Source organism: Mustelus asterias, unplaced genomic scaffold (assembly GCF_964213995.1).
Source record: "Mustelus asterias unplaced genomic scaffold, sMusAst1.hap1.1 HAP1_SCAFFOLD_880, whole genome shotgun sequence".
NCBI classification, from domain to species: domain Eukaryota; kingdom Metazoa; phylum Chordata; class Chondrichthyes; order Carcharhiniformes; family Triakidae; genus Mustelus; species Mustelus asterias.
Genome location: NW_027590826.1, coordinates 37,293 through 64,495, shown reverse-complemented (window position 1 = coordinate 64,495; position 27,203 = coordinate 37,293). Strand labels below are relative to the sequence as shown.

The window sequence follows — 27,203 nt, the reverse complement described above, 5'->3', positions numbered from 1 at the left end:
TTACAGTGCAAGATGACCCACTTTAGCAGCTTATAACACATGCATTGGGAAGAAATTGGTCTGTAACTGGAAGCTTCTTTAGGCTCCATCCCAGACTCAGGAATTGCAGTGCTCTTCGCTTTTCATCAGATTTCTGGCAGTTGTTTTTCCTGTATGATTGTGGTAAGGAATACAGAGAGCCATTTTATCACCACGAGACAAGGCTGCTTAAGAAATTCAGTGTGGATTTGGTCGTAACCGCAGCTTTACCAGGTTTCAGTTTGCTCATCTGTGTTGATCACTTTGGCTGTTTGGTCTGTTCTTGAGTTCTTTCCCTGTTTGAAAGATGTCCATTCCAGAGCAATATTGTGTCTATGGCTCGCTTGAGCTCTGCCACCTTTGGCAAGGATGTCACTGAACAGCTGCAGAGGTCCCTGAGTGACGTGAGGGTGAACAGCCAGTGGTCATGGTCCACATTAGTACCGGGAGAAAGAGGGAAGTGGTCTTGCAGGGAGCTAAGTAGGAAAAGCAGTAACTGCTGTTTACCATGAAACCATTGTCAACTGTCGGAAAAAACCATCTGGTTCACTAATGTCCTTCAGGGAAGGAAATCTGCCGTCCTTACCTGGTCTGGCCTACATGTGACTCCAGAGCCACAGCAATGGGGTTGTCTTTCAATTGCTCTCTAAAATAGCCCAGCAAGCCACTCAGTTTCAAGAGGCAATTAGGGATGGGCAATAAATAATAAAGAAGGCTGCTTTAGTGACTGGAAACCAGTGTCCAATGGCGTACCACAGGGATCTGTGTTGGGCTCCCTATTAATAAATGACAAACAGGCCCTTCAGCCCACACGTTGCGTCGAACATGTCCCTCCCTACTAGGCTTACCTATAACCCTCTATCTTAATAACTTCCATGAACTTATCCAAAAGTCTCTTAAAAGACCCTATCGAATCCGCCTCCACCACCACTACCGGCAGCCAATTCCACGCACCCACCACCCTCTGAGTGAAAAACCTACCCCTAACATCTCCTCTGTACCTACCCCCCAGCACCCTAAACCTGTGACCTCTTGTGGCAACCATTTCAGCCCTGGGTAAAAGCCTCTGAGAATCCACTCTATCAATACCTCTCAACATCTTATACACCTCTATCAGGTCACCTCTCATCCTTCGTCTCTCCAAGGAGAAAAGACCCAGCTCTCTCAAACTATCCTCATAAGGCATGCCACCTAATCCTTGTAAATCTCCTCTGCACCCGTTCTACGGCTTCCACATCCTTTCTGTAATGAGGCGACCAGAACTGGGCACCGTACTCCAGGTGGGGTCTGACCAGGGTCCTATACAGCTGCAGCATTATCTCCCGATTTATAAACTCAATTCCTCTATTGATGAAGGCCAGTATTCCATACGCCTTCTTAACCACAGCCTCTACCTGCAACGCTGCTTTGAGCGTCCTATGAACCTGGACCCCAAGATCCTTCTGATCTTCCACACTGCCAAGCGTCTTACCCTTAATATTATATTCTTTCATCCTATTCGACCTGCCAAAATGAACCACCACACACTTATCTGGGTTGAAGTCCATCTGCCACTTCTCCGCCCAGTCTTGCATCTTATCTATGTCTCGTTGCAACTGCTGACATCCCTCTACACTATCCACAACACCACCAACCTTTGTGTCATCAGCAAACTTGCCAATCCATCCTTCCACTTCCTCATCCAGGTCATTTATAAAAATCACAAAGAGCAAGGGTCCCAGAACAGATCCCTGGGGCACTCCACTGGAGACCGACCTCCATGCTGAAAAAGACCCATCTACAACCACTCTTTGCCTTCTGTGGGCAAGCCAGTTCTGAATCCACAAAGCACCGTCCCCTTGTATCCCGTGCCCCTTCACTTTCTCAATAAGCCTTGCATGGGGCACCTTATCAAACGCCTTGCTGAAATCCATATAAACTACATCTACCGCTCCTCCCCCGTCTAAGTGTCTAGGGATCAGGGGGACCTCCGATATCCCTGACGACAGCACCTGCAAAAGATGCATTCAGCTGCAGCTGCTAGCAAAGCGTGTTAGGGAACTGGAGAAGGAGCTTGATGACCTCCATCTAATTCGGGAGAATGAGGAGTTTATAGACAGTAGCTTTAGGGAGATAGTTACACCTAAGCAGCAGAGCACAGGAAATTGGGTTACTGTAAGGAGAGGAAATGGCAGTGTGAAAGGACAGGCAGAGCAGGGTTCCCCTGTGGCCATACCCCTCCACAACAGGTATACTGAATTGGATACTGTTGTGGGAGATGCTTTACCTGGGACAAGCTGCGACAGCCGGAACTCTGATACTGAGTCTGGTTCTACAGCGCAAAAGGGTGGGATGAAGAAGAGGAGAGCAGTAGTGATAGGGGACTCAATGGTCAGAGGGACGGACAGGAGGTTCTGTGGTCGGGACAGAGACTCCCGCATGGTTTGTTACCTCCCAGGTGCCAAGGTCAGCGATGTCTCTGATCGCATGCACAGCGTTCTAAAGTGGGATGGTGATCAGCCAGATGTTGTGGTACACGTCGGTACCAATGACGTGGGAAGGAAGAGTGAGGAGGTCCTAAAGAGTGAGTACAAAGAGCTTGGAAGGAAGTTAAAAAGCAGGACCCCGAGGGTAGTAATCTCAGGATTGCTACCTGAGCCACATGCCAGTGAGGGCAGGAGTAGGATGCTTGGGCGGATGAACACGTGGCTGAGGAACTGGTGCAGGGGGCAGGGTTTCCAATTCTTGGATCATTGGGACCTCTTTTGGGGCAGGTGGGACCTGTACAAGAGAGATGGGTTACACCTAAACTACAAGGGGACCAATATACTTGCAGGGAGATTTGCTAGTGTTATTGGGGAGCGTTTAAACTAGATTTGCAGGGGGGTGGGAACCAGAGTGCCAGAGCAGATAGTGGAGCAGGGGTAAAAAGACAGGTTAGTTCAAGCAAAATCACAAATGGAAGGGTAGAGTGTGGTGGAAATAACCTTCTGAGGTGTGTCTATTTCAACGCCAGGAGTATTGTAGGGAAGGCAGATGAGCTGAAGGCGTGGATAGACACATGGAAATATGACATTATAGCCATTAGTGAAACTTGGCTACAGGAGGGGCAGGACTGGCAGCTCAATGTTCCAGGGTTCCAATGTTTCAGGCGGGATAGAGGCAGAGGGATAAAAGGTGGGGGGGTGGCATTGTTGGTCAGGGAAAATGTTACAGCGGTACTCAGGCAGGATAGATTAGGGAGCTTGTCTACAGAGGCCCTATGGGGGGAGCTGAGAAACAGGAAAGGTTTGACCACATTAATGGGGTTGTATTATAGACCACCCAATAGTCAGCGAGAATTGGAGGAGCAAATCAGCAGAGAGATAGCTGACAACTGCAAGAAACACAAAGTTGTGATAGTAGGGGATTTTAATTTTCTACATATAGATTGGGACTCGCATACTGTTAAAGGTTTAGACAGGGTAGAGTTTGTAAAATGTGTTCAGGAGAATTTTCTACACCAGTATATAGAGGTGCCAACTAGAGAGGATGCGATATTGGATCTCCTATTGGGAAATGAGTTAGGGCAGGTGATGGATGTGAGTGTGAGGGAACACTTTGGATCCAGTGATCATAATGCCATTAGTTTCAACCTGATCATGGATAAGGATAGATCTGGTCCTCGGGTTGAAGTTCTGAACTGGAAAAAGGCCAAATTTGATGAAATTAGAAGGGATCTGGGAAGTGTGGATTGGCACAGGCTGTTCTCTGGTAAGGATGTAAATGGAAAGTGGGAGGCCTTCAAAGGAGAAATTTTGAGAGTGCAGAGTTTGTATGTTCCTGTCAGGATTAAAGGCAAAGTAAATCGGAATAAGGAACCTTGGTTCCCGAGGGAGATTGTAACACTGATTAAGAGGAAGAGAGAGTTGTATGAAATGTACAGGCAGCAAGGAACACATCAGATGCTCGAGGAGTATAAAAAGTGCAAGAAGCTACTTAAGAGGGAAATCAGGAGGGCTAAAAGAAGACATGAGGTTGCTTTGGCAGACAGAGTGAAGGAAAATCCAAAGAGCTTCTATAGGTATGTTAGGAGCAAAAGGATAGTGAGGGATAAAATTGGTCCTCTTGAAGACCAGAGTGGTAGACTGTGTATGGAACCAAAAGAGATGGGGGAGATACTAAATGGTTTTTTTGCATCCGTATTTACTGAGGAAACGGGCATGGAGTCTACGGAAATAGGGCAAACAGGTAGGGAGGTCATGGAACCTTTACAGATTAAAGGGGAGGAGGTGCTTGCTGTCTTGAGGCAAATCAGAGTGGATAAATCCCCAGGACCGGACAGGGTATTCCCACGGACCTTGAGGGAAGCTAGTGTTGAACTTGCAGGGGCCCTGGCAGACATATTTAAAATGTCAGTATTCACGGGGGGGGAGGGGGGGGGGTGGTACTGGATGATTGGAGGGTGGCTCATGTTCTGTTGTTTAAAAAAGAAATCCGGGAAATTATAGGCCAGTAAGTTTGACGTCGGTGGTGGGCAAGTTATTGGAAGGTGTGATAAAGGATAGGATCTACAAATATTTGGATAGACAGGGACTTATTAGGGAGAGTCAACATGGCTTTGTGCGTGGTAGGTCATGTTTGACCAATCTATTAGAGTTTTTCAAGGAGGTTACCAGGAAAGTGGATGAAGGGAAGGCAGTGGATGTTGTCTACCTGGATTTCAGCAAGGCCTTTGACAAGGTCCCTCATGGGAGGTTAGTTAGGAAGGTTCAGTCGCTGGGTATACATGGGGAGGTAGTAAATTGGATTAGATACTGGCACAATGGAAGAAGCCAGAGAGTGGTTGTGGAGGATTGCTTCTCTGAGTGGAGGCCTGTGACTAGTGGTGTGCCGCAGGGATCGGTGTTGGGTCCATTGTTGTTTGTCATCTATATCAATGATCTGGATGATAATGTGGTAAATTGGATCAGCAAATTTGCTGATGATACAAAGATTGGAGGTGTAGTGGACAGTGAGGAAGGTTTTCAAAGCTTGCAGAGGGATTTGGACCAACTAGAAAAATGGGCTGAAAAATGGCAAATGGAATTTAACGCAGACAAGTGTGAGATATTGCACTTTGGAAGGACAAACCAAAGTAGAACGTACAGGGTAAATGGTAGGACTCTGAAGAGTGCAGTTGAACAGAGGGATCTGGGAATACAGGTACAGAATTCCCTAAAAGTGACGTCACAGGTGGATAGGGTAGTAAAGAGTGCCTTTGGTACATTGGCCTTTATAAATCGGAGTATCGAGTATAAAAGTTGGAGTGTTATGGTAAGGTTATATAATAAGAGTTTTAACAACACCAGGTTAAAGTCCAACAGGTTTATTTGGTAGCGAATACCATTAGCTTTCAGAGCTCTGCTCCTTCGTCAGATGGAGTGGTCTCTGTTCTCAAACAGGGCACAGAGACACAAAATCAAGTTACAGAATACTGATTAGAATGCGAATCCCTACAGCCAACCAGATCTTAAAGGTACAGACAATGTGAGTGGAGGGAGCATTAAGCACAGGTTAAAGAGATGTGTATTGTCTCCAGACAGGACAGCCAGTGAGATTCTGCAAGTCCAGGAGGCAAGCTGTGGGGGTTACTGATAATGTGACCTAAATCCAACATTCTGGTTGAGGCCGTCCTCATGTGTGCGGAACTTGGCTATCAGTTTCTGCTCATCGACTCTGCGCTGTCGTGTGTCGCGAAGGCCGCCTTGGAGAACGCTTACCCGAATATCAGAGGCCGAATGCCCGTGACTGCTGAAGTGCTCCCCCACAGGAAGAGAACAGTCTTGCCTGGTGATTGTCGAGCGGTGTTCATTCATCCATTGTCGCAGCGTCTGCATGGTTTCCCCAATGTACCATGCCTCGGGACATCGTTTCCTGCAGCGTATCAGATAGACAATGTTGGCAGCTCTGCCAACGTTGTCTACCTGATACACTGCAGGAAAGGATGTCCCGATTTTCCAGCCTATCTATATCCTGCTGTATTGCCCGACAATGCTCTTCGCTATCCGCAAGTCCAGCCATCTTCGTGTCATCCGCAAACTTGCTGATAACACCAGTTACACCTTCTTCCAAATCATTTATATATATCACAAATAGCAGAGGCCCCAGTACAGAGCCCTGCGGAACACCACTGGTCACAGACCTCCAGCCGGAAAAAGACCCTTCGACCACTACCCTCTGTCTCCTATGGCCAAGTAAGAAGTCTCACAACACCAGGTTAAAGTCCAACAGGTTTATTTGGTAGCAAATACCATAAGCTTTCGGAGCAATGCTCCTTCGTCAGATGGAGTGGTCTCTGTTCTCAAACAGGGCATAGACACAGAAATCAAATTACAGAATACTGATTAGAATGCAAATCTCTACAGCCAGCCAGGTCTTAAATGCACAGACAATGTGGGTGGAGGGAGCATTCAACACAGGTTAAAGAGATGTGTATAGTCTCCAGACAGTACAGCTTGTGAAATTGTGCAAGTCCAGGAGTCAAGCTGTGGGGGTTACTGATAATGTGACATAAATCCAACATCCCGGTTTAGACCGTCCTCATGTGTGCGGAACTTGGCTATCAGTTTCTGCTCAGTGACTCTGCGCTGTCGTGTGTCGTGAAGGCCGCCTTGGAGAACGCTTACCCGAATATCAGAGGCCGAATGCCCGTGACCGCTGAAGTGCTCCCCAACAGGAAGAGAACAGTCTTGCCTGGTGATTGTCGAGCGGTGTTCATTCATCCGTTGTCGCAGCGTCTGCATGGTTTCCCCAATGTACCATGCCTCGGGACATCCTTTCCTGCAGCGTATCAGGTAGACAACGTTGGCCGAATTGCAAGAGTATGTACCGTGTACCTGGTGGATGGTGTTCTCATGTGAGATGATGGCATCCGTGTCGATGATCCGGCACGTCTTGCAGAGGTTGCTGTGGCAGGGTTGTGTGGTGTCATGGTCACTGTTCTCCTGAAGGCTGGGTAGTTTGCTGCGGACAATGGTCTGTTTGAGGTTGTGCGGTTGTTTGAAGGCAAGAAGTGGGGGTGTGGGGATGGCCTTGGCGAGATGTTCGTCTTCATCAATGACATGTTGAAGGCTCCGGAGGAGATGCCGTAGCTTCTCCGCTCCGGGCAATGGGACCCTGTGCGAGAACCTCTCCGGCTATGTCGAGGGCATCCTGAAACCCATTGTACAAAGAACCCCCAGCTTTTGTCGCGACACGACGGACTTCCTACAGAAACTCGGCACACATGGAGCAGTTGAACCAGGAGCGCTCCTCGTCACAATGGATGTCTCGGCACTCTACACCAGCATCCCCCACGATGACAGCATTGCTGTAACGGCCTCAGTGCTCAGCGCCGACAACTGCCAGTTTCCAGATGCAATTCCACAACTCATCCGCTTCATCCTGGACCACAATGTCTTCACCTTCAACAACCAGTTCTTCATCCAGACACACGGAACAGCCATGGGGACCAAATTCGCACCTCAATATGCCAACATCTTCATGCACAGGTTCGAACAAGACTTCTTCACCGCACAGGACCTTCAACCGATGCTATACACTAGATACATCGATGACATTTTCTTCCTTTGGACTCATGGTGAACAATCACTGAAACAACTCTATGATGACATCAACAAGTTCCATCCCACCATCAGACTCACCATGGACTACTCTCCGGAATCGGTTGCATTCTTGGACACACGCACCTCCATTAAGGACGGTCACCTCAGCACCTCACTGTACCGCAAGCCCACGGATAACCTCACGATGCTCCACTTCTCCAGCTTCCACCCTAAACACATTAAAGAAGCCATCCCCTACGGACAAGCCCTCCGTATCCACAGGATCTGCTCGGATGAGGAGGATCACAACAGACACCTCCAGACGCTGAAAGATGCCCTCATAAGAACAGGATATGGCGCTCGACTCATCGATCGACAGTTCCGACGCGCCACAGCGCAAAACCGCACCGACCTCCTCAGAAGACAAACACGGGACACGGTGGACAGAGTACCCTTCGTTGTCCAGTACTTCCCCGGAGCGGAGAAGCTACGGCATCTCCTCCGGAGCCTTCAACATGTCATTGATGAAGACGAACATCTCGCCAAGGCCATCCCCACACCCCCACTTCTTGCCTTCAAACAACCGCACAACCTCAAACAGACCATTGTCCGCAGCAAACTACCCAGCGTTCAGGAGAACAGTGACCATGACACCACACAACCCTGCCACAGCAACCTCTGCAAGACGTGCCGGATCATCGACACAGATGCCATCATCTCACGTGAGAACACCATCCACCAGGTACACGGTACATACTCTTGCAACTCGGCCAACGTTGTCTACCTGATACGCTGCAAGAAAGGATGTCCCGAGGCATGGTACATTGGGGAAACTATGCAGACGCTGCGACAACGGATGAATGAACACCGCTCGACAATCACCAGGCAAGACTGTTCTCTTCCTGTTGGGGAGCACTTCAGCGGTCACGGGCATTCGGCCTCTGATATTCGGGTAAGCGTTCTCCAAGGCGGCCTTCGCGACACACGACAGCGCAGAGTCGCTGAGCAGAAACTGATAGCCAAGTTCCGCACACACGAGGACGGCCTCAACCGGGATATTGGGTTCATGTCACACTATCTGTAACGCCCACAGTTGCGTGGACCTGCAGAGTTTCACTGGCTGTCTTGTCTGGAGACAATACACATCTTTTTAACCTGTCTTGATGCTCTCTCCACTCACATTGTTTTGTTTCTTAAAGACTTGATTAGTTGTAAGTATTCGCATTCCAACCATTATTCATGTAAATTGAGTCTGTGTCTTTATATGCTCTGTTTGTGAACAGAATTCCCACTCACCTGAAGAAGGGGCTTGGAGCTCCGAAAGCTTGTGTGGCTTTTGCTACCAAATAAACCTGTTGGACTTTAACCTGGTGTTGTTAAACTTCTTACTATGATTATTCTTACCTAGAGGATCCTTTATTATTCATCCATTATTTCTGTCTCACTACACATTATCAGGTCTAAAATAGTCTGCTGTCTGGTTCCAGAACATATTGTTCTGATAGATTATTCTGAATACACTCAACTCATCCTCCAGGGTACCTTTGCCAGTTTGATTTGTCCAATCAATATGAAGTTTAAAATCACCCATGATTATTGCAGTACCTATCTTACAAATCCCCATTATTTCTTGAATTATATCCCATCCTCCAGTGTAGCTGCTGTCAGTGAGCCTCCCTTTGCCAATTCTTATCTCCACCCAAATTGATCTGACATTTTATGCAGTCTAACCATCTCCTGGAAATGTCCACACCAGCACATTTTACCGTACATTTTCCATTCTTAAAGTCTGCTCATTCTTTTTTTTAAAAAATTAAATTCTGATAGCACAGCAGTAATTAACTGCTCAATAATATTCAGCTGTTCGGCTGGGAAGGCTGCATGTTCAAGTCCTTGGACTGGGGCCTCCAGCCTGGTCTGCGGTTGGGATTCTCCGGTGCTGTTATAGTGACTGGAATTTTGGCTTCTCCATTCTTGCTGGCAGCGGGGCAGCTATGAATGAGATTGAAGAATCTAGCCCAGTGTGTGGAGTCGATTCTGTTTAGAGACAGGAGCAGGCCGACCTGTCAAATAATTTGCTATCAGCGCTATCAAACCAGGACAGAGCACTTCACCCGATCAGTGCCCCTGTCATTGGACTCAGCTCCCCTCATTGGGCACAATGGCTGCAGTGTGTACTAGCTGCAGGATCCACGACACCACCTCACCACAGTTACAACAATACCAGCCAGTCTGTCAACTCTATCAAGAGGGGCCACAGCAGCAATGATGTGGGAAACTCATTACTTCCTAGTCACACACCATTGTAATCTGGAGCTATATCACTGTTCATAGAACATAGAACATAGAAAGCCACAGCACAAACAGGCCCTTCGGCCCACAAGTTGCGCCGATCACATCCCTACCTCTAGGCCTATCTATAGCCCTCAATCCCATTAAATCCCATGTACTCATCCAGAAGTCTCTTAAAAGACCCCAACGAGTTTGCCTCCACCACCACCGACGTCAACCGATTCCACTCACCCACCACCCTCTGAGTGAAAAACTTACCCCTGACATCTCCTCTGTACCTACCCCCCAGCACCTTAAACCTGTGTCCTCTCGTAGCAACCATTTCAGCCCTTGGAAATAGCCTCTGAGAGTCTACCCTATCCAGACCTCTCAACATCTTGTAAACCTCTATCAGGTCACCTCTCATCCTTCGTCTCTCCAGGGAGAAGAGACCAAGCTCCCTCAACCTATCCTCATAAGGCATGCCCCCCAATCCAGGCAACATCCTTGTAAATCTCCTCTGCACCCTTTCAATGGCTTCAACATCTTTCCTGTAATGAGGTGACCAGAACTGCGCGCAGTACTCCAAGTGGGGTCTAACCAGGGTCCTATAAAGCTGCAGCATTATCTCCCGACTCCTAAACTCAATCCCTCGATTAATGAAGGCTAGTACGCCGTACGCCTTCTTGACCGCATCCTCCACCTCCGAGGCCGATTTAAGAGTCCTATGGACCCGGACCCCAAGGTCCTTCTGATCCTCTACACTGCTAAGAATGGTATCCTTCATATTATACTGCTGCTTCATCCCATTGGATCTGCCAAAATGGATCACTACACACTTATCCGGGTTGAAGTCCATCTGCCACTTCTCCGCCCAGTCTTGCATTCTATCTATGTCTCGCTGCAACTTCTGACATCCCTCCAAACTATCCACAACACCACCTACCTTGGTGTCGTCAGCAAACTTACCAACCCATCCCTCCACTTCCTCATCCAGGTCATTTATGAAAATGACAAACAGCAAGGGTCCCAGAACAGATCCCTGGGGCACTCCACTGGTCACTGACCTCCATGCAGAGAAAGACCCCTCCACAGCCACTCTCTGCCTTCTGCAGGCAAGCCAGTTCTGGATCCACAAGGCAACAGCCCCTTGGATCCCATGCCCTCTCACTTTCTCAAGAAGTCTTGCATGGGGGACCTTATCGAACGCCTTGCTGAAATCCATATAGACCACATCCACCGCTCTTCCTTCGTCAATGTGTTTGGTCACATTTTCAAAGAACTCAACCAGGCTCGTAAGGCACGACCTGCCCTTGACAAAGCCGTGCTTCATTATTGCTGGAGCTCTCTTCCTAATACCACTGTGGGTGCACCTACACCACGTGTGGACAGCAGCGGTTCAAAAAGTGACTCACCACCACCATCCATAATTAAGGATGGATAATAAATGCTGCCCTTGCCATCCTGTCAATGTGAGGAAGGAAGCTGGACTGGATCCAGTTCTGCAGAATGAGGTGGGGCAACTGGAGCATCTTTCAATAGAAGAGCATTTGGGAAATAGCGATCATAATATTCAGAAGGTTCATTGGAGGTATGGAAAGAGATAAAGAACAATCAAAGGTGAAAATATTCAACCAATTTCAGTGAGTTGAAAAGGAATGTGGCCCAGATGTTTCCAAGAGCTGGATAAATGATGTTCTGGTGATAGCCAAGTGGACCAGCATGCTCTAAGGAATTGGGTTCTTAGACATAATTATCAGATGTAAATGAAGAATGAATTCTCCTTACCAAAGTACACTACCTTCCCACAGCCAGGACAATGAGCAGTCTCACCAGCAAAGATAGTTGTGTAGGTAGGAGCTGAAATAAACAGGAAGGAAAGATTTACTTCACTATCTTCAGTTCCAGAATCTGAAAAAAACATTCAACACCAACTCTCCCACCACCAATACAAGACTGAACCAATGAACCATTACTCACCTCATGTTGTCCCATCTGCTCCTCCAGGAATGCCTCTCTGCTAGCGTTAGGTTCCATGTACAAAACCAGAATAACATTCACAGATAAAAAGCCAACTGACCATCAATTTCACTTCCCTAAAGTCCATAAATCTATCAGCAACTCTCCCTCGCACACTCCATTATAGATAGTCCATCAACAACTCCCAGTAATGTAGAGCCTTAATGTACAAAGAACAAAGAAAATTACAGCACAGGAACAGGCCCTTCGGCCCTCCAAGCCTGTACCGACCATGCTGCCCGACTTAACTAAAACCCCCTACCCTTCCGAGAACCATATCCCTCTATTCTCATCCTATTCATGTATTTGTCAAGACGCCCCTTAAAAGTCACTACCGTATCCGCTTCCACTACCTCCCCCGGCAACGGGTTCCAGGCACTCACCACTCTGTGTAAAAAATCTGCCTCGTACATCTCCTTTAAACCTTGCCCCTCGCACTTTAAACCTGTGCCCCCTAGTAATTGACTCTTCCACCCTGGGAAAAAGCTTCTGACTATCCACTCTGTCCATGCCCCTCATAATCTTGTAGACTTCTATCAGGTCTCCCCTCAACCTCCGTCGTTCCAGTGAGAACAAAACAAGTTTCTCCAACCTCTCCTCATAGCTAATGCCCTCCATACCAGGCAACATCCTGGTAAATCTTTTCTGTACCCTCTCCAAAGCCTCCACATCCTTCTGGTAGTGTGGCGACCAGAATTGAACACTACATTCCAAGTGTGGCCTCACTAAAATTAAAATAATTCCATACTGCCTCATCAGACAACATTTGACACTGAATCAAATAAAAAGATATTCGGGGAGGTAAGTGGTAAGTTTTAAGAAGTGTCTTAAATGATTAGAGAGGGTACAGAACTGGAAAGAGTAAGGGAGGAAATTTCAGAGCTTAGCTCACAGGCAGCTGGAGATATGGTTGCCAACAGTGGGGAGTTGTGGGTGGCTCGGAGCTGATTAAGGGGCCAGAGTTGGAGGGTTGTGGGGGCTGGAGGAGATTATAGAGATGGGGAAGTTAGGAGGGATCTAAACATAAAGATGAAAATGTTAAAACCGTGGCATTAACAGATTGGAATCGGGGTTATGGGTCTTGGTGCAAGTCAGAATCCATTTTGTCTGAGCCCATTTTGAAGTCTCCTTTAGGTTTCAGACACAGCAGAGAAAACATACAGACACAACATAACATGACATGCTTTAATAGGAAGTGAATTTGGTTTGAAGAATTATTTTCCTTTTCTGGATCAAAGCTCCAAATAGTTATCACTGCTATTTTACCAGAAAAGTCAATATGACCAAATTGCCCAGGAAGAGAGATACAATCTGGAGAGGAAGCTTTCAAAAAAATAGCAATCACATCACATCCCCACCCAAACCCATTAGATTTTAATTGCTTCCTACTCTATCTCTAGAAAGATCTAAATCCAAGGACTGGATTTTCCCCACGCTTCAGATTCCTGATGTTGAGCTCACACCTGCTGAGAGTGAGAATGGCTCAGCAATCAGCCAGGACACGGCCTGCTAACTGACCACTTCCAGGTTCATGGTTCAAATAGAGCGAGGGCCGTTCTCAAGCTCATCCCCATCAACTCTCGACCCAGCTCCCCCCAAATCCCCATAATCCTGAGGAGGAAGTGGGCACTGTTGAAGCAGGTCAGAGGTCGTGAGGGTTCCTCAACATGGAGATTCTCTTGCAAGCCTGCAAGTGAAGATATACACAAGTCCACTAGGATAGAGGGGCAACCTCTCTGCAGGATTGAGATTCAGGCCTTTCCAGCATCTTCTCTTTTGATTTCAGATTCCTGCATCTCCATTCATTTGCTTTTGTCTAAACGCAACTCAAGGCCGAGGTGCAACAAAGAACCTGCAACCTAAAGAACAGATAGTGGGCCGACAGAGTTCAGGAGACTCAGCAACTTGCCGACAATCACAACGTGCGCAGTTTCTTCAGTGCAACTAAAATCGACGGTTCGAGTACCCAGGGACCACCTCACTGAGAGCCAGAAACGAAGACGCATCCATCAGAGACAGAGAGGCAGTCAATGCCCACTGGAGAGGAAACTTCAACTCAACCAAGACACAACCTTTGATGTGAATGTCCTCAACACCATCCTGCAACACGCTACCCACGGGAGACAGCGGAATAGATGTGTAGGCAGATGTTGGAAAGGTGTAAAAGTAACAGGGTTGTTGTGGTGGGAGATTTTAACTTCCCCTTTATTGACTGGGACTCACTTGGTGTGAGGGGCGTGGATGGGGCAGAGTTTGTAAGGAACATCCAGGAGGGTTTCCCGAAACAGTGTGTAGATAGTCCAACTCGGGAAGGGGCCATACTGGACCTGGTATTGGGGAATGAGCCCAGCCAGGTGGTCGATGTTTCAGTCGGGGAGCAGTTCGGGAACAGTGACCACAATTCAGTAAGCTTTAAGCCTCCACATCCTTCTGGTAGTGTGGATAAAGATAAGTGTAGTCCTCAAGTGAAGGTGCTAAATTGAGGGAAGGCTAATTACAACAATATTAGGCAGGAACTGAAGAATGTAGATTGGGGGCAGATGTTTGAGGGCAAATCAACATCTGGCATGTGGGAGGCTTTCAAGTGTAAATTGATAGGGATTCAGGACCGGCACATTCCTGCCAGGATGAAGGATAAGTATGGCAAGTTTTGGGAACCTTGGATATCGAGAGATATTGTGAGCCTAGTCAAAGAGAAAAAGGAAGCATTTGTCAAGACTGGAGGCTGAGAACACACGAAGTGTGGAATACAAGGAAAGTAGAAAGAAACTTAAGCAAGGAAGAAGGAGGGCTAAAAGGGGTCATGAAAAGTCATTGGCCAGCACAATTAAAGAAACTCCCAAGGTTTTTTATACATATATAAAGAGCAAGAGGGTAGCCAGGGAGAGGGTTGGCCCACTCGAGGACAAGGGAGGGAATCTATGTGTGGAGCCAGAGGAAATGGGTGAGGTATTAAATGAGTACTTTGCGTCAGTATTCACCAAAGAGAAGGACTTGGTGGATGATGAGTCTGGGAAAGGATGTGTAGATAGTTTGAGTCATGTTGAGATAAAAAAGGTGGTGGTATTGGGGTTCTTAAGAAACATTAACACCTGATAAAGGGGCAGTGCTCCGAAAGCTTGTGCTTGTGCTACCAAATCAACCTGTTGGACTTTAACCTAGTGTTGTGAGACTTCTTACTGTGCTTACCCCAGTCCAACGCCGGCATCTCCATATTATAAGAAAGGTCCCAGAAGAACAAAAGAACAAAGAACAAAGAACAATACAGCACAGGAACAGGCCCTTCGGCCCTCCAAGCCCGCGCCGCTCCCTGGTCCAAACTAGACCATTCTTTTGTATCCCCCCATTCCCACTCCGTTCATGTGGCTATCTAGATATGTCTTAAACATTCCCAGTGTGTCCGCCTCCACCACCTTGCCTGGCAGCGCATTCCAGGCCCCCACCACCCTCTGTGTAAAATACGTCCTTCTGATATCCGTGTTAAACCTCCCCCCCCTTTACCTTGAACCTATGACCCCTCGTGAACGTCACCACCGACCTGGGATAAAGCTTCCCACCATTCACCCTATCTATGCCTTTCATAATTTTATACACCTCTATTAGGTCACCCCTCATCCTCCGTCTTTCCAGTGAGAACAACCCCAGTTTACCCAATCTCTCCTCATAACTAAGCCCTTCCATACCAGGCAACATCCTGGTAAACCTCCCCTGCACTCTCTCCAAAGCCTCCACGTCCTTCTGGTAGTGTGGCGACCAGAACTGGGCGCAGTATTCCAAATGCGGCCGAACCAACGTTCTATACAACCGCAACATCAGACCCCAACTTTTATACTCTATGCCCCGTCCTATAAAGGCAAGCATGCCATATGCCTTCTTCACCACCTTCTCCACCTGTGACATCACCTTCAAGGATCTGTGGACTTGCACACCCAGGTCCCTCTGCGCATCTACACCCTTTATGGTTCTGCCATTTATCATATAGCTCCTCCCTACATTATTTCTACCAAAATGCATCACTTCGCATTTATCTGGATTGAACTCCATCTGCCATTTCTTTGCCCAAATTTCCAGCCTATCTATATCCTTCTGTTGCCTCTGACAATGCTCCTCACTATCTGCAAGTCCAGCCATTTTCGTGTCGTCCGCAAACTTACTGATCACCCCAGTTACACCTTCTTCCAGATCGTTTATATAAATCACAAACAGCAGGGGTCCCAATACAGAGCCCTGCGGAACACCACTAGTCACAGGCATCCGGCTGGAAAAAGACCCTTCCACTAAGATTGGAGAATAGCCAATGATGTTCCTTTGTTTAAGAAGGGTAGCAAGAATAATCCAGGTAATTACAGGCCGGTGAGCCTTACATCAGTGGTAGGGAAATTATTGGAGAGGATTCTTCGAGACAGGATTTACTCCCACTTGGAAATAAGTGGACGTATTCGTGAGAGGCAACATGGTTTTGTGAAGGGGAGGTCGTGTCTCACTAACTTGATCGCGTTTTCCGAGGAAGTGACGAAGATGATTGATGAGGGTAGGGCAGTGGATGTTGTCTACATGGACTTCAGTAAGGCCTTTGACAAGGTCCCTCATGGCAGACTGGTGCAGAAGGTGAAGTCGCATGCGATCAGAGGTGAGCTGGCAAGGTGGATACAAAACTGGTTCGGTCATAGAAGACAGAGGGCAGCAGTGGAAGGGTGTGTTTCTGAATGGAGGGCTGTGACAAGTGGTGTTCCTCAGGGATCAGTGCTGGGACCTTTGCTGTTTGTAATATATATAAATGATTTGGAGGAAAATGTAACTGGTTTGATTAATAAGTTTGCGGATGACACAAAGGTTGGTGGATTTGCGGATAGCGATGAGGACCATCAGAGGATACAGCAGGATATAGATCAGTTGGAGACTTGGGCGGAGAGATGGCAGATGGAGTTTAATCTGGACAAATATGAGGTATTGCATTTTGGAAGGTCTAATACAGATAGGAAATATACAGTAAATGGCAGAACCCTTAAGAGTATTGATAGGCAGAGGGATCTGGGTGTACAGGTACACAGGTCACTGAAAGTGGCAACACAGGTGGAGAAGGTAGTCAAGAAGGCATACAGCATGCTTGCCTTCATCGGCCGGGGCACTGAGTTTAAAAATTGGCAAGTCATGTTGCAGCTTTATAGAACCTTCGTTAAAGTTTATTTATTAGTCTCAAGTAAGGCTTACATTAACACTGCAATGAAGTTACTGTGAAATTCCCCTAGTCGCCACATTTCATTGCCTGTTCAGGCCAATATACCTAACCAGCACATCTTTCAGACTGTGGGAGGAAACCGGAGCACCCGGAGGAAACCCAAGCAGACACGGGGAGAACATGGAAACTCCACACAGACACCGAACCCAGGTCCCTGGCGCTTTGAGGCAGCAGTGCTAACCACTGTGCCACCATGTTCAATTCTGGATGCCACCCTATCCGAAGGATGTGGAGCTTTGGCGAGGGTACAGAAAAGATTTACCAGGATGTTGCCTGGTATGGAGGGCATTAGCTATGAGGAGAGGTTGGAGAAACTTGGTTTGTTCTCACTGGAGCGACGGGGGTTGAGGGGAGACCTGATAGAAGTCTACAAGATTATGAGGGGCATGGACAGAGTGGATAGTCAGAATCTCTTTCCCAGGGTGGAAGAGTCAATTACTAGGGGGCACAGGTTTAAGGTGTGAGGGGCAAGGTTTAAAGGAGATGTACGAGGCAAGTTTTTTACACAGAGGGTGGTGGGTGCCTGGAACTCGCTGCCGGGGGAGGTAGTGGAAGCGGATACGGTAGTGAGTTTTAAGAGATATCTGGACAAATACATAAATAGGATGGGAATAGAGGGACATGGTCCCCGGAAGGGTCGGGGGTTTTAGTTCAGGTCGGTGCAGACTTGGAGGGGCCGAAGGGCCTGGTCCTGTGCTGGAATTTTCTTTGTTCTTTATTCTTTATCTCAACACAACTCCAGCTCAACGTGAAGTTGAATAAGCCTTCCAACAGCTGTAAAACAACATGGCCTCCGGCACACATGGGTTCCCCGATGAAATAATAAAATGCAGCGGAGAGGCACTGTTGACAAGAATCTGCAGCCTCATCACCCTGATCTGGAAGGAAGAAAGCATGCCAGGAGATCTCAGAGATGTTGAATTGTGACCATCTTCAAGAGAGGAGACAGGTCTGACTGCAGAAATTACAGAGGGATTTCCCTACTCTCCGCCACGGAATGGTCATCACGAGAATCCTCCGGAACTGCCTCCTCCCAGTAGCTGAAGAGCTCATCCTTCAGTGGCAGTGCGGCTCCCAAGGCACAATGGACTTGACCTTCAGCATGGACCAATTCCAGGAAGAGTGCAGGGAGCAGCATCAACCTCTGTACATGGCCTTCTTCGATCTCGCAAAGGCCTTCAACCCTGTCAACATGAGGAATAGAAACAGAGAAGATAGGAGCAGGAGGAGGCCATTCGGCCCTTCAAGCCTGCTCCGCCATTCATTACGATCATGGCTGATCATCCAGCTCAATAGCCTAATCCTGCTTTTTGCCATAACCTTTGATCCCATTCGCCCCAAGTGCTATATCCAGCCGCCTCTTGAATACATTCAATGTTTTGGCATCAACTACTTCCTGTGGTAATGAATTCCACAGGCTCACCGCTCTCTGGGTGAAGAAATGTCTCCTCACCTCCGTCCTAAATGGTCTACCCTGAATCCTCAGACTGTGACCCCTGGTCCTGGACTCCCCCCACCATCGGGAACATCCTTCCTGCATCTACCCTGTCTAGTCCTGTTAGAATTTTATAAGTCTCTATGAGATCCCCCCCTCATTCATCTGAACTCCAGTGAAAACAATCCTAACCCAGTCAATCTCTCCTCAGACATCAGTCCCGCCATCCCCGGAATCAGCCTGGTAAACCTTCGCTGTACTCCCTCGAGAGCAAGAACATCCTTCCTCAGAAAAGGAGACCAAAACTGCACACAATACTCTCGGTGTGGCCTCACCAAGGCCCTGTATAATTGCAACAACACATCCCTGCTCCTGTACTCGAAACCTCTCGCAATGAAGGCCAACATACCATTTGCCTTCTTTACCGCCTGCTGCACCTGCATGCTTACCTTCAGATGTGGAACATCCTCCTCAAATTTCTCATTCCTCAGAAGCTTGCTGCGGGCAGGCATCAACAATCAAATCTAACGTCAACTTCAATGCATCAGTGCAGTCCTCACATGCCTGAGGAACAGAGTGTTCCCCCTTCTCCCTTGATGGGGGAGGTGATGGTGGAGTGATATTATCACTCGACTATTAATCCAGAAACTCAGCTGCAAAATCTCAACAAAGAAATGAAACTGGACAGACCACCCGGCGTCGACCGAGGCACCGGAAAAGATAATGGCTAAACAAACAGCCCCGTCCACCCTGCAAAGTCCTCCTTACTAACATCTGGGGGCTAGTGCCAAAACTGGGAGAGCTGTCTCACAGATTAGTCAAGCAACAGCCTAACATAGTCATTCTTACGGAATCGTACCTCACAGATACACCCCAGACACCACCATTACCATCCCTGGATATGTCCTGTCCCACCGGCAGAGGTGGCAGCGACACAGTGATATCCAATCAGGAGGGAGCTGTCCTGGAGGCCTCATCATCGACTCCGGAGCCCATGAAGTTTCATGGTTTCAGGTTAAACAAGGGAAAGGAAACCTCCTCCTGGTTACCACGTACCGTCCTCCTCCGGCTGATGAATCAGGATTCCTCCATGTTGAACAACACTTGGAGGAAGCACTGGGGGCGGCCAGGGTGCAAAATGTACTCTGGATGGGGGATTTCAATGTCCACCACCAAGAGTGGCTCGGCAGCAGCACGACTGATCGAGCTGGTCGGGTCCTAAAGGATATAACTGCTAGACTGGGTCTGCAGCAGGTGATGAAGGAACCAACAAGAGGAAATAACCGACTTAATCTCGTCCTCACCAACATGCCTGCTGCATCTGTCCATGACAGTATTGGTAAGAGTGACCACCGCACAGTCCCAGTGGAGACAAAGTCCCGCCTTCACATTGAGAATACCCTCCATGGTGTTGTGTGGCACTATCACTGTGCTAAACGGGACAGACTTCAAACCGATCTGGCAACTCCAGACTGGGTATCCAGGAGGCGCTGTGGGCCAACAGCAGCGGGGCTGAACTCCAGCACAACCTGCAACCTCACGGCCTGGTATATCCCCCACTCAACCAATACCATCAAGCCAGGGGATCAACCCTGGTTCAATGGAGAGTGCAGGAGGACATGCCAGGAGCAGCACCAGGCACACCTAAAACTGAGGTGTCAACCTGGTGAAGCTACAACACAGGAATACTTGTGGGCCAAATGACAAAAGCAGCAAGTGACAGAGCGAAACAATCCCACAACCAACGGATCAGATCTAAGCTCTGCAGTCCTGCCACATCCAGTCGAGAAAGGTGGTGGACAATTAAACAATTCACTGGAGGAGGAAACTCCACAAATATCCCCATCCTCAGTGATGGAGGAGCCCAGCACATCAGAGAAAAAGATACGGCTGAAGCATTCGCAACAATCTTCAGCCAGAAGTGCCGAGTGGATGCTCCATCTCCGCCTCCTCCAGTGGTCCTCAGCATCTCAGATGCCAGTCTCCAGCCAATTCGATTCACTCCCCGTGATATCAAGAAACGGTTGGAGGCACTGGATGCTGCAAAGGCAATGGGCCCTGATAACATTCCGGCAATAGTACTGAAGACTTGTGCTCCAGAACTTGCCGCTCCCCTAGCCAAGCTCTTCCAGTGCAGTGACAACACTGGCATCTACCCAACAATGTGGAAATTGCCCAGGTATGTCCTGTACACAAAAAGCAGGACAAATCCAACCTGGCCAATTACTGCCCAATCAGTCTACTCTCGATCATCAGTAAAGTGATGGAAGGGGTCATCGACAGCGCTATCAAGCAGCACCTGCTCAGCAATAACCTGCTCAGTGATGCCCAGTTTGGGTTTCGTCAGCGTCACTCAGCTCCTGACCTCATTACAGACTTGGTTCAAACATGGAGAAAAGAGCTGGATTCCAGAGGTGAGGTGAGAGTGACAGCTCTTGACATCAAGGCTGCATTCGACCGAGTGTGGCATCAAGGAGCCCTCGTGAAACTGGAATCAATGGGATCAGGGGGCAAACTCTCCGCTGGTTGGAGTCATACCTGGTACATAGGAAGATGGTTGTGGTTGTGGAGGGTCAGTCATCTCAGCTCCAGGACATCTCTGCAGGAGTCCCTCAGGGGAGTGTCCCCGGCCCAACAATCTTCAGCTGCTTCATCAATGACCTTCCCTCCATCATAAGGTCAGAAGTGGGGATGTTCGCCGATGATTGCACAATGTTCAGCACCATTCACCACTCCTCAGATACTGAAGCAGTCCATGTTCAAATGCAACAAGATCTGGACAATATCCAGGTTTGGGCTGACAAGTGGCAGTAACATTCACACCACACAAATACCAGGCAATGACCATCACCAATAAGAACATAAGAACATAAGAAATAGGAGCAGGAGTAGGCCATCTAGCCCCTCGAGCCTGCCCCGCCATTCAATAAGATCATGGCTGATCTGACGTGGATCAGTACCACTTACCCGCCTGATCCCCATAACCCTTAATTCCCTTACCGATCAGGAATCCATCCATCTGCGCTTTAAACATATTCAGTGAGGTAGCCTCCACCACCTCAGTGGGCAGAGAATTCCAGAGATTCACCACCCTCTGGGAGAAGAATTTCCTCCTCAACTCTGTCTTAAACCGACCCCCCTTTATTTTGAGGCTGTGTCCTCTAGTTTTAACTTCCTTACTAAGTGGAAAGAATCTCTCCGCCTCCACCCTATCCAGCCCCCGCATTATCTTATAAGTCTCCATAAGATTCCCCCTCATCCTTCTAAACTCCAACGAGTACAAACCCAATCTCCTCAGCCTCTCCTCATAATCCAAACCCCTCATCTCCGGTATCAACCTGGTGAACCTTCTCTGCACTCCCTCCAATGCCAATATATCCTTCCTCATATAAGGGGACCAATACTGCACACAGTATTCCAGCTGCGGCCTCACCAATGCCCTGTACAGGTGCATCAAGACATCCCTGCTTTGATATTCTATCCCCCTCGCAATATAGGCCAACATCCCATTTGCCTTCTTGATCACCTGTTGTACCTGCAGACTGGGCTTTTGCGTCTCATGCACAAGGACCCCCAGGTCCCTTTGCACGGTAGCATGTTTTAATTTGTTTCCATTGAGATAGTAATCCCATTTGTTATTATTTCCTCCAAAGTGTATAACCTCGCATTTCTCAACGTTATACTCCATTTGCCATATCCTCGCCCACTCACTCAGCCTGTCCAAATCTCTCTGCAGATCTTCTCCGTCCTCCACACGATTCACTTTTCCACTTATCTTTGTGTCGTCTGCAAACTTCGTTACCCTACACTCCGTCCCCTCCTCCGGATCATCTATATAAATGGTAAACAGTTGCGGCCCGAGTACCGATCCCTGCGGCACACCACTAGTTACCTTCCTCCAACCGGAAAAACACCCATTTATTCCGACTCTTTGCTTCCTGTCGGATAGCCAGTCCCCAATCCACTTTAACACACTACCCCCAACTCCGTATGCCCTAATCTTCTTCAGCAGCCTTTTATGGGGCACCTTATCAAACGCCTTTTGGAAATCCAAAAACACCGCATCCACCGGTTCTCCTCCATCAACCGCCCTAGTCACATCTTCATAAAAATCCAACATGTTCGTCAAGCACGACTTTCCCCTCATGAATCATAGAACATAGAACATAGAAAGCCACAGCACAAACAGGCCCTTCGGCCCACAAGTTGCGCCGATCACATCCCCACCTCTAGGCCTATCTATAGCCCTCAATCCCATTAAATCCCATGTACTCATCCAGAAGTCTCTTAAAAGACCCCAACGAGTTTCCTCCACCACCACCGACGTCAGCCGATTCCACTCACCCACCACCCTCTGAGTGAAAAACTTACCCCTGACATCTCCTCTGTACCTACCCCCCAGCACCTTAAACCTGTGTCCTCTCGTAGCAACCATTTCAGCCCTTGGAAATAGCCTCTGAGAGTCTACCCTATCCAGACCTCTCAACATCTTGTAAACCTCTATCAGGTCACCTCTCATCCTTCGTCTCTCCAGGGAGAAGAGACCAAGCTCCCTCAACCTATCCTCATAAGGCATGCCCCCCAATCCAGGCAACATCCTTGTAAATCTCCTCTGCACCCTTTCAATGGCTTCAACATCTTTCCTGTAATGAGGTGACCAGAACTGCGCGCAGTACTCCAAGTGGGGTCTAATCAGGGTCCTATAAAGCTGCAGCATTATCTCCCGACTCCTAAACTCAATCCCTCGATTAATGAAGGCCAGTACGCCGTACGCCTTCTTGACCGCATCCTCCACCTGCGAGGCCGATTTAAGAGTCCTATGGACCCGGACCCCAAGGTCCTTCTGATCCTCTACACTGCTAAGAATGGTACCCTTCATATTATACTGCTGCTTCATCCCATTGGATCTGCCAAAATGGATCACCACACACTTATCCGGGTTGAAGTCCATCTGCCACTTCTCCGCCCAGTCTTGCATTCTATCTATGTCTCGCTGCAACTTCTGACATCCCTCCAAACTATCCACAACACCACCTACCTTGGTGTCGTCAGCAAACTTACCAACCCATCCCTCCACTTCCTCATCCAGGTCATTTATGAAAATGACAAACAGCAAGGGTCCCAGAACAGATCCCTGGGGCACTCCACTGGTCACTGACCTCCATGCAGAGAAAGACCCCTCCACAGCCACTCTCTGCCTTCTGCAGGCAAGCCAGTTCTGGATCCACAAGGCAACAGCCCCTTGGATCCCATGCCCTCTCACTTTCTCAAGAAGTCTTGCATGGGGGACCTTATCGAACGCCTTGCTGAAGTCCATATAGACCACATCCACCGCTCTTCCTTCGTCAATGTGTTTGGTCACATTTTCAAAGAACTCAACCAGGCTCGTAAGGCACGACCTGCCCTTGACAAAGCCGTGCTGACTACTTTTGATCATACTAAACTTCTCTAGATGATCATAAATCCTGTCTCTCAGGATCCTCTCCATCAACTTACCAACCACTGAGGTTAGACTCACCGGTCGGTAATTTCCCGGGCTGTCCCTGTTCCCTTTCTTGAATATAGGGACCACATCTGCAATCCTCCAATCCTCCGGAACCTCTCCCGTCTCCATCGACGATGCAAAGATCATCGCCAAAGGCTCCGCAATCTCCTCCCTCGCCTCCCACAGTAACCTGGGGTACATCCCATCCGGTCCCGGCGACTTACCAACCTTGATGCCATTCAATAGTTCCAACACATCCTCTTTCTTTATGTCCACATGCTCGATCCTTTCTGTCCACCGCAAACCAGCAGTACAACCACCCAGATCCCTTTCCACCGTGAATACCGAGGTAAAGTATTCATTAAGCAGCTCCGCCATTTCTAACGGTTCCGCACAAACTTTTCTCCCTTCACCTTTTAAGGGTCCTATGCCTTCACATCTCATCCTTTTACTCCTGACATATTTGTAGAAAGCCTTGGGATTCTCCTTAATCTTACCCGCCAAGGCCTTCTCATGACCCCTTCTCGCTCTCCTAATTTCCTTCTTAAGCTCCTTCCTACATCCCGTATACTCCTCTAAATCCTTAACACCTCCTAGCTCTCTGAACCTTCTGTACGCCTCTCTTTTCTTATTCACCAGGTTCATCACAACCTTCGTGCACCACGGTTCCCGTACCCTACCAACACCCCCCTGTCTCATCGGAACGTTGTCATGCAGAGCTCCAGACAAACATTCCTTGAAAATCCTCCACTTTCCTTCGGTACTTTTCCCCAAGAATGCCTCCTTCCAATTTACCCGTCTAATTTCCTCCCTGATGACACTGTATTTCCCTTTACTCCAGAGAAACACTTTCCTAGCCTGCCTGATCCTATCTCTTTCCAATGCTATCGTGAATCCATGCTGCGTCTGATTGATCGAACCATTTCTATCCAGATGCCCTGCTATCTCCTCTTTAATAATGGATTCCAGCATTTTCCCTACTACAGACGTTAAGCTGACCGGCCTATAGTTACCCGCCTTTTGTCTCCTTCCTTTTTTAAACAGCGGCGTAACATTAGCCGTTTTCCAATCAACCGGCACTACCCCAGAATGCAACGAGTTTTGATAAATAATCACTAACGCATCCACTATTACCTCTGACATTTCTTTCAATACCCTGGGATGCATTCCATCCGGACCCGGGGACTTGTCCACCTTCAGTCCCATTAGTCTACCCAGCACTGCCTCTCTGGTAACATTAATCGTATTAAGTATTTCTCCTGCTGCCAACCCTCTATCGTTAATATTTGGCAAACTATTTGTGTCCTCCACCGTGAAGACTGACACAAAAAACTTATTTAAAGACTCAGCCATATCCTCATTTCCCACTATTAACTCCCCCCTCTCGTCCTCCAAGGGTCCAACATTCACTCTAGCCACTCTATTCCTTTTTATATATTTATAAAAACTTTTACTATCATTTTTTATATTAATTGCTAGCCTAGCTTCATAGTCTATCCTTCCTTTCTTTATCGCTTTCTTAGTCTCTCTTTGTTGTTTCTTAAATTTTTCCCAATCACTTGTTTCTCCACTATTTGTGGCCACTCTGTACGCAGCTGTTTTTATTTTAATACTCTCCTTTATTTCCTTCGTTATCCACGGCTGGTTCTCCCTTTTCTTACAATCCTTGTTTTTTGCTGGAATATATTTTTGCTGAGAACTGAAAAGGATCTCCTTAAAAATCCTCCACTGTTCCTCAGCTATCCTACCTGCCAGCCTGCTCTCCCAGTCTACCTTAGCCAATTCATCCCTCATCCTATCATATTTCCCTCTGTTCAAACAGAGGACACTCTAACCACCGCCCCTTGACAGTCAATGGTGTCACCGTCACTGAATCCCCCACTGTCAACATCCTGGGGGTTACCATTGACCAGAAACTCAACTGGACTCACCACATAAACACAGTGACTACAAGAGCAGGTCAGAGGCTGGGAATCCTGCAGCGAGTAACTCACCTCCTGACATCCCAAAGCCTGTCCACCATCTACAAGGCACAAGTCAGGAGTGTGATGGAATACTCCCCACTTGCCTGGATGGGAGCGGCTCCAACACAAGAAGCTCGACACCATCCAGGACAAAGCAGCCGCTTGATTGGCATCATATTGACAAACATTCACGCCTTCTACAACCAATGCTGAGTGGCAGCAGTGTGTACTATCTACAAGATGCACTGCAGCAATTCACCAAAGATCCTTAGCACCTTCCAAACCCACAACCACTTCCATCTAGAAGGACAAGGGCAGCAGATACATGGGAACACCGGCACCTGCAAGTTCCCCTCCAAGTCACTCACCATCCTGATTTGGAAATATATCGCCGTTCCTTCGCAGTCGCTGGGTTAAAATCCCGGAAATCCCTCCCTAACGGCATTGTGGGTCAACCCACAGCACGGGGACTGCAGCGATTCAAGAAGGCATCTCACCATCACCTTCTCAAGGGCAACTAGGGATGGGCAATAAATGCTGGACAGCCAGCGACACCCACATTCTGTGGATACATTTTTAAAATCTGTTTATGGCACAGCCAAACTTTGTGTTAATGCACATTTTGCAATGATGCTCTGTTCAGGTCATTGATATATATCAAAAGAAGCAGTGGTGGCAACCCCTGGGGGAACATCACTGCAGACACTTCCCTTTAGTCTGATAAACAACTGTTCACCACCAGTCTCTGCTTTCCGTCTCTCAGCTAATTGCACTGACTGCCACTCTAACTCCATGAGCTTCAATCTGCAGTCAGTATGTGTTATTTTATCAAATGCCATCTGAAAATTCACACACAAATCCAGCACACTGCCTTTATTACCTCACTGTTACTTCATCAAAGAATTCAATCACATTAGTCAAACATGACAGATTGGATTCGGTGAAGGATCAAAGACCTGACGAATGGCAGATGGAGTTTAATTTCGACAAATGCGAGGTGATGCATTTTGATAGATTGAACCAGGGCAGGACTTACTCAGTTAATGGAAGGGCGTTGGCGAGAGTTACAGAACAAAGAGATCTAAGGGTACATGTTAAGAAGGCGTATGGTGTGCTGGCCTTTATCAATCGAGGGATTGAGTTTAGGAGTCCGGGGATAATGATGCAGCTATATAAGACACTCGTCAGACCCCACTTGGAGTACTGTGCTCAGTTCTGGTCGCCTCAT

The 27,203-nt window shown here is 48.0% G+C and overlaps 1 protein-coding gene across 1 annotated transcript in view; it reads right to left on the bottom strand.

Annotated features, from left to right (window-relative positions):
* The window catches only part of LOC144487565 (cysteine-rich protein 3-like), an 85,961-nt gene that overhangs the window by 44,101 nt on the left and 14,657 nt on the right, over nt 1–27,203 (bottom strand). Inside the window, exon 4 of the mRNA XM_078205648.1 lies at nt 11,622–11,693. Coding sequence (XP_078061774.1) covers nt 11,622–11,693 — 72 coding nt within the window. The remainder of the gene's footprint in view (nt 1–11,621; nt 11,694–27,203) is intronic.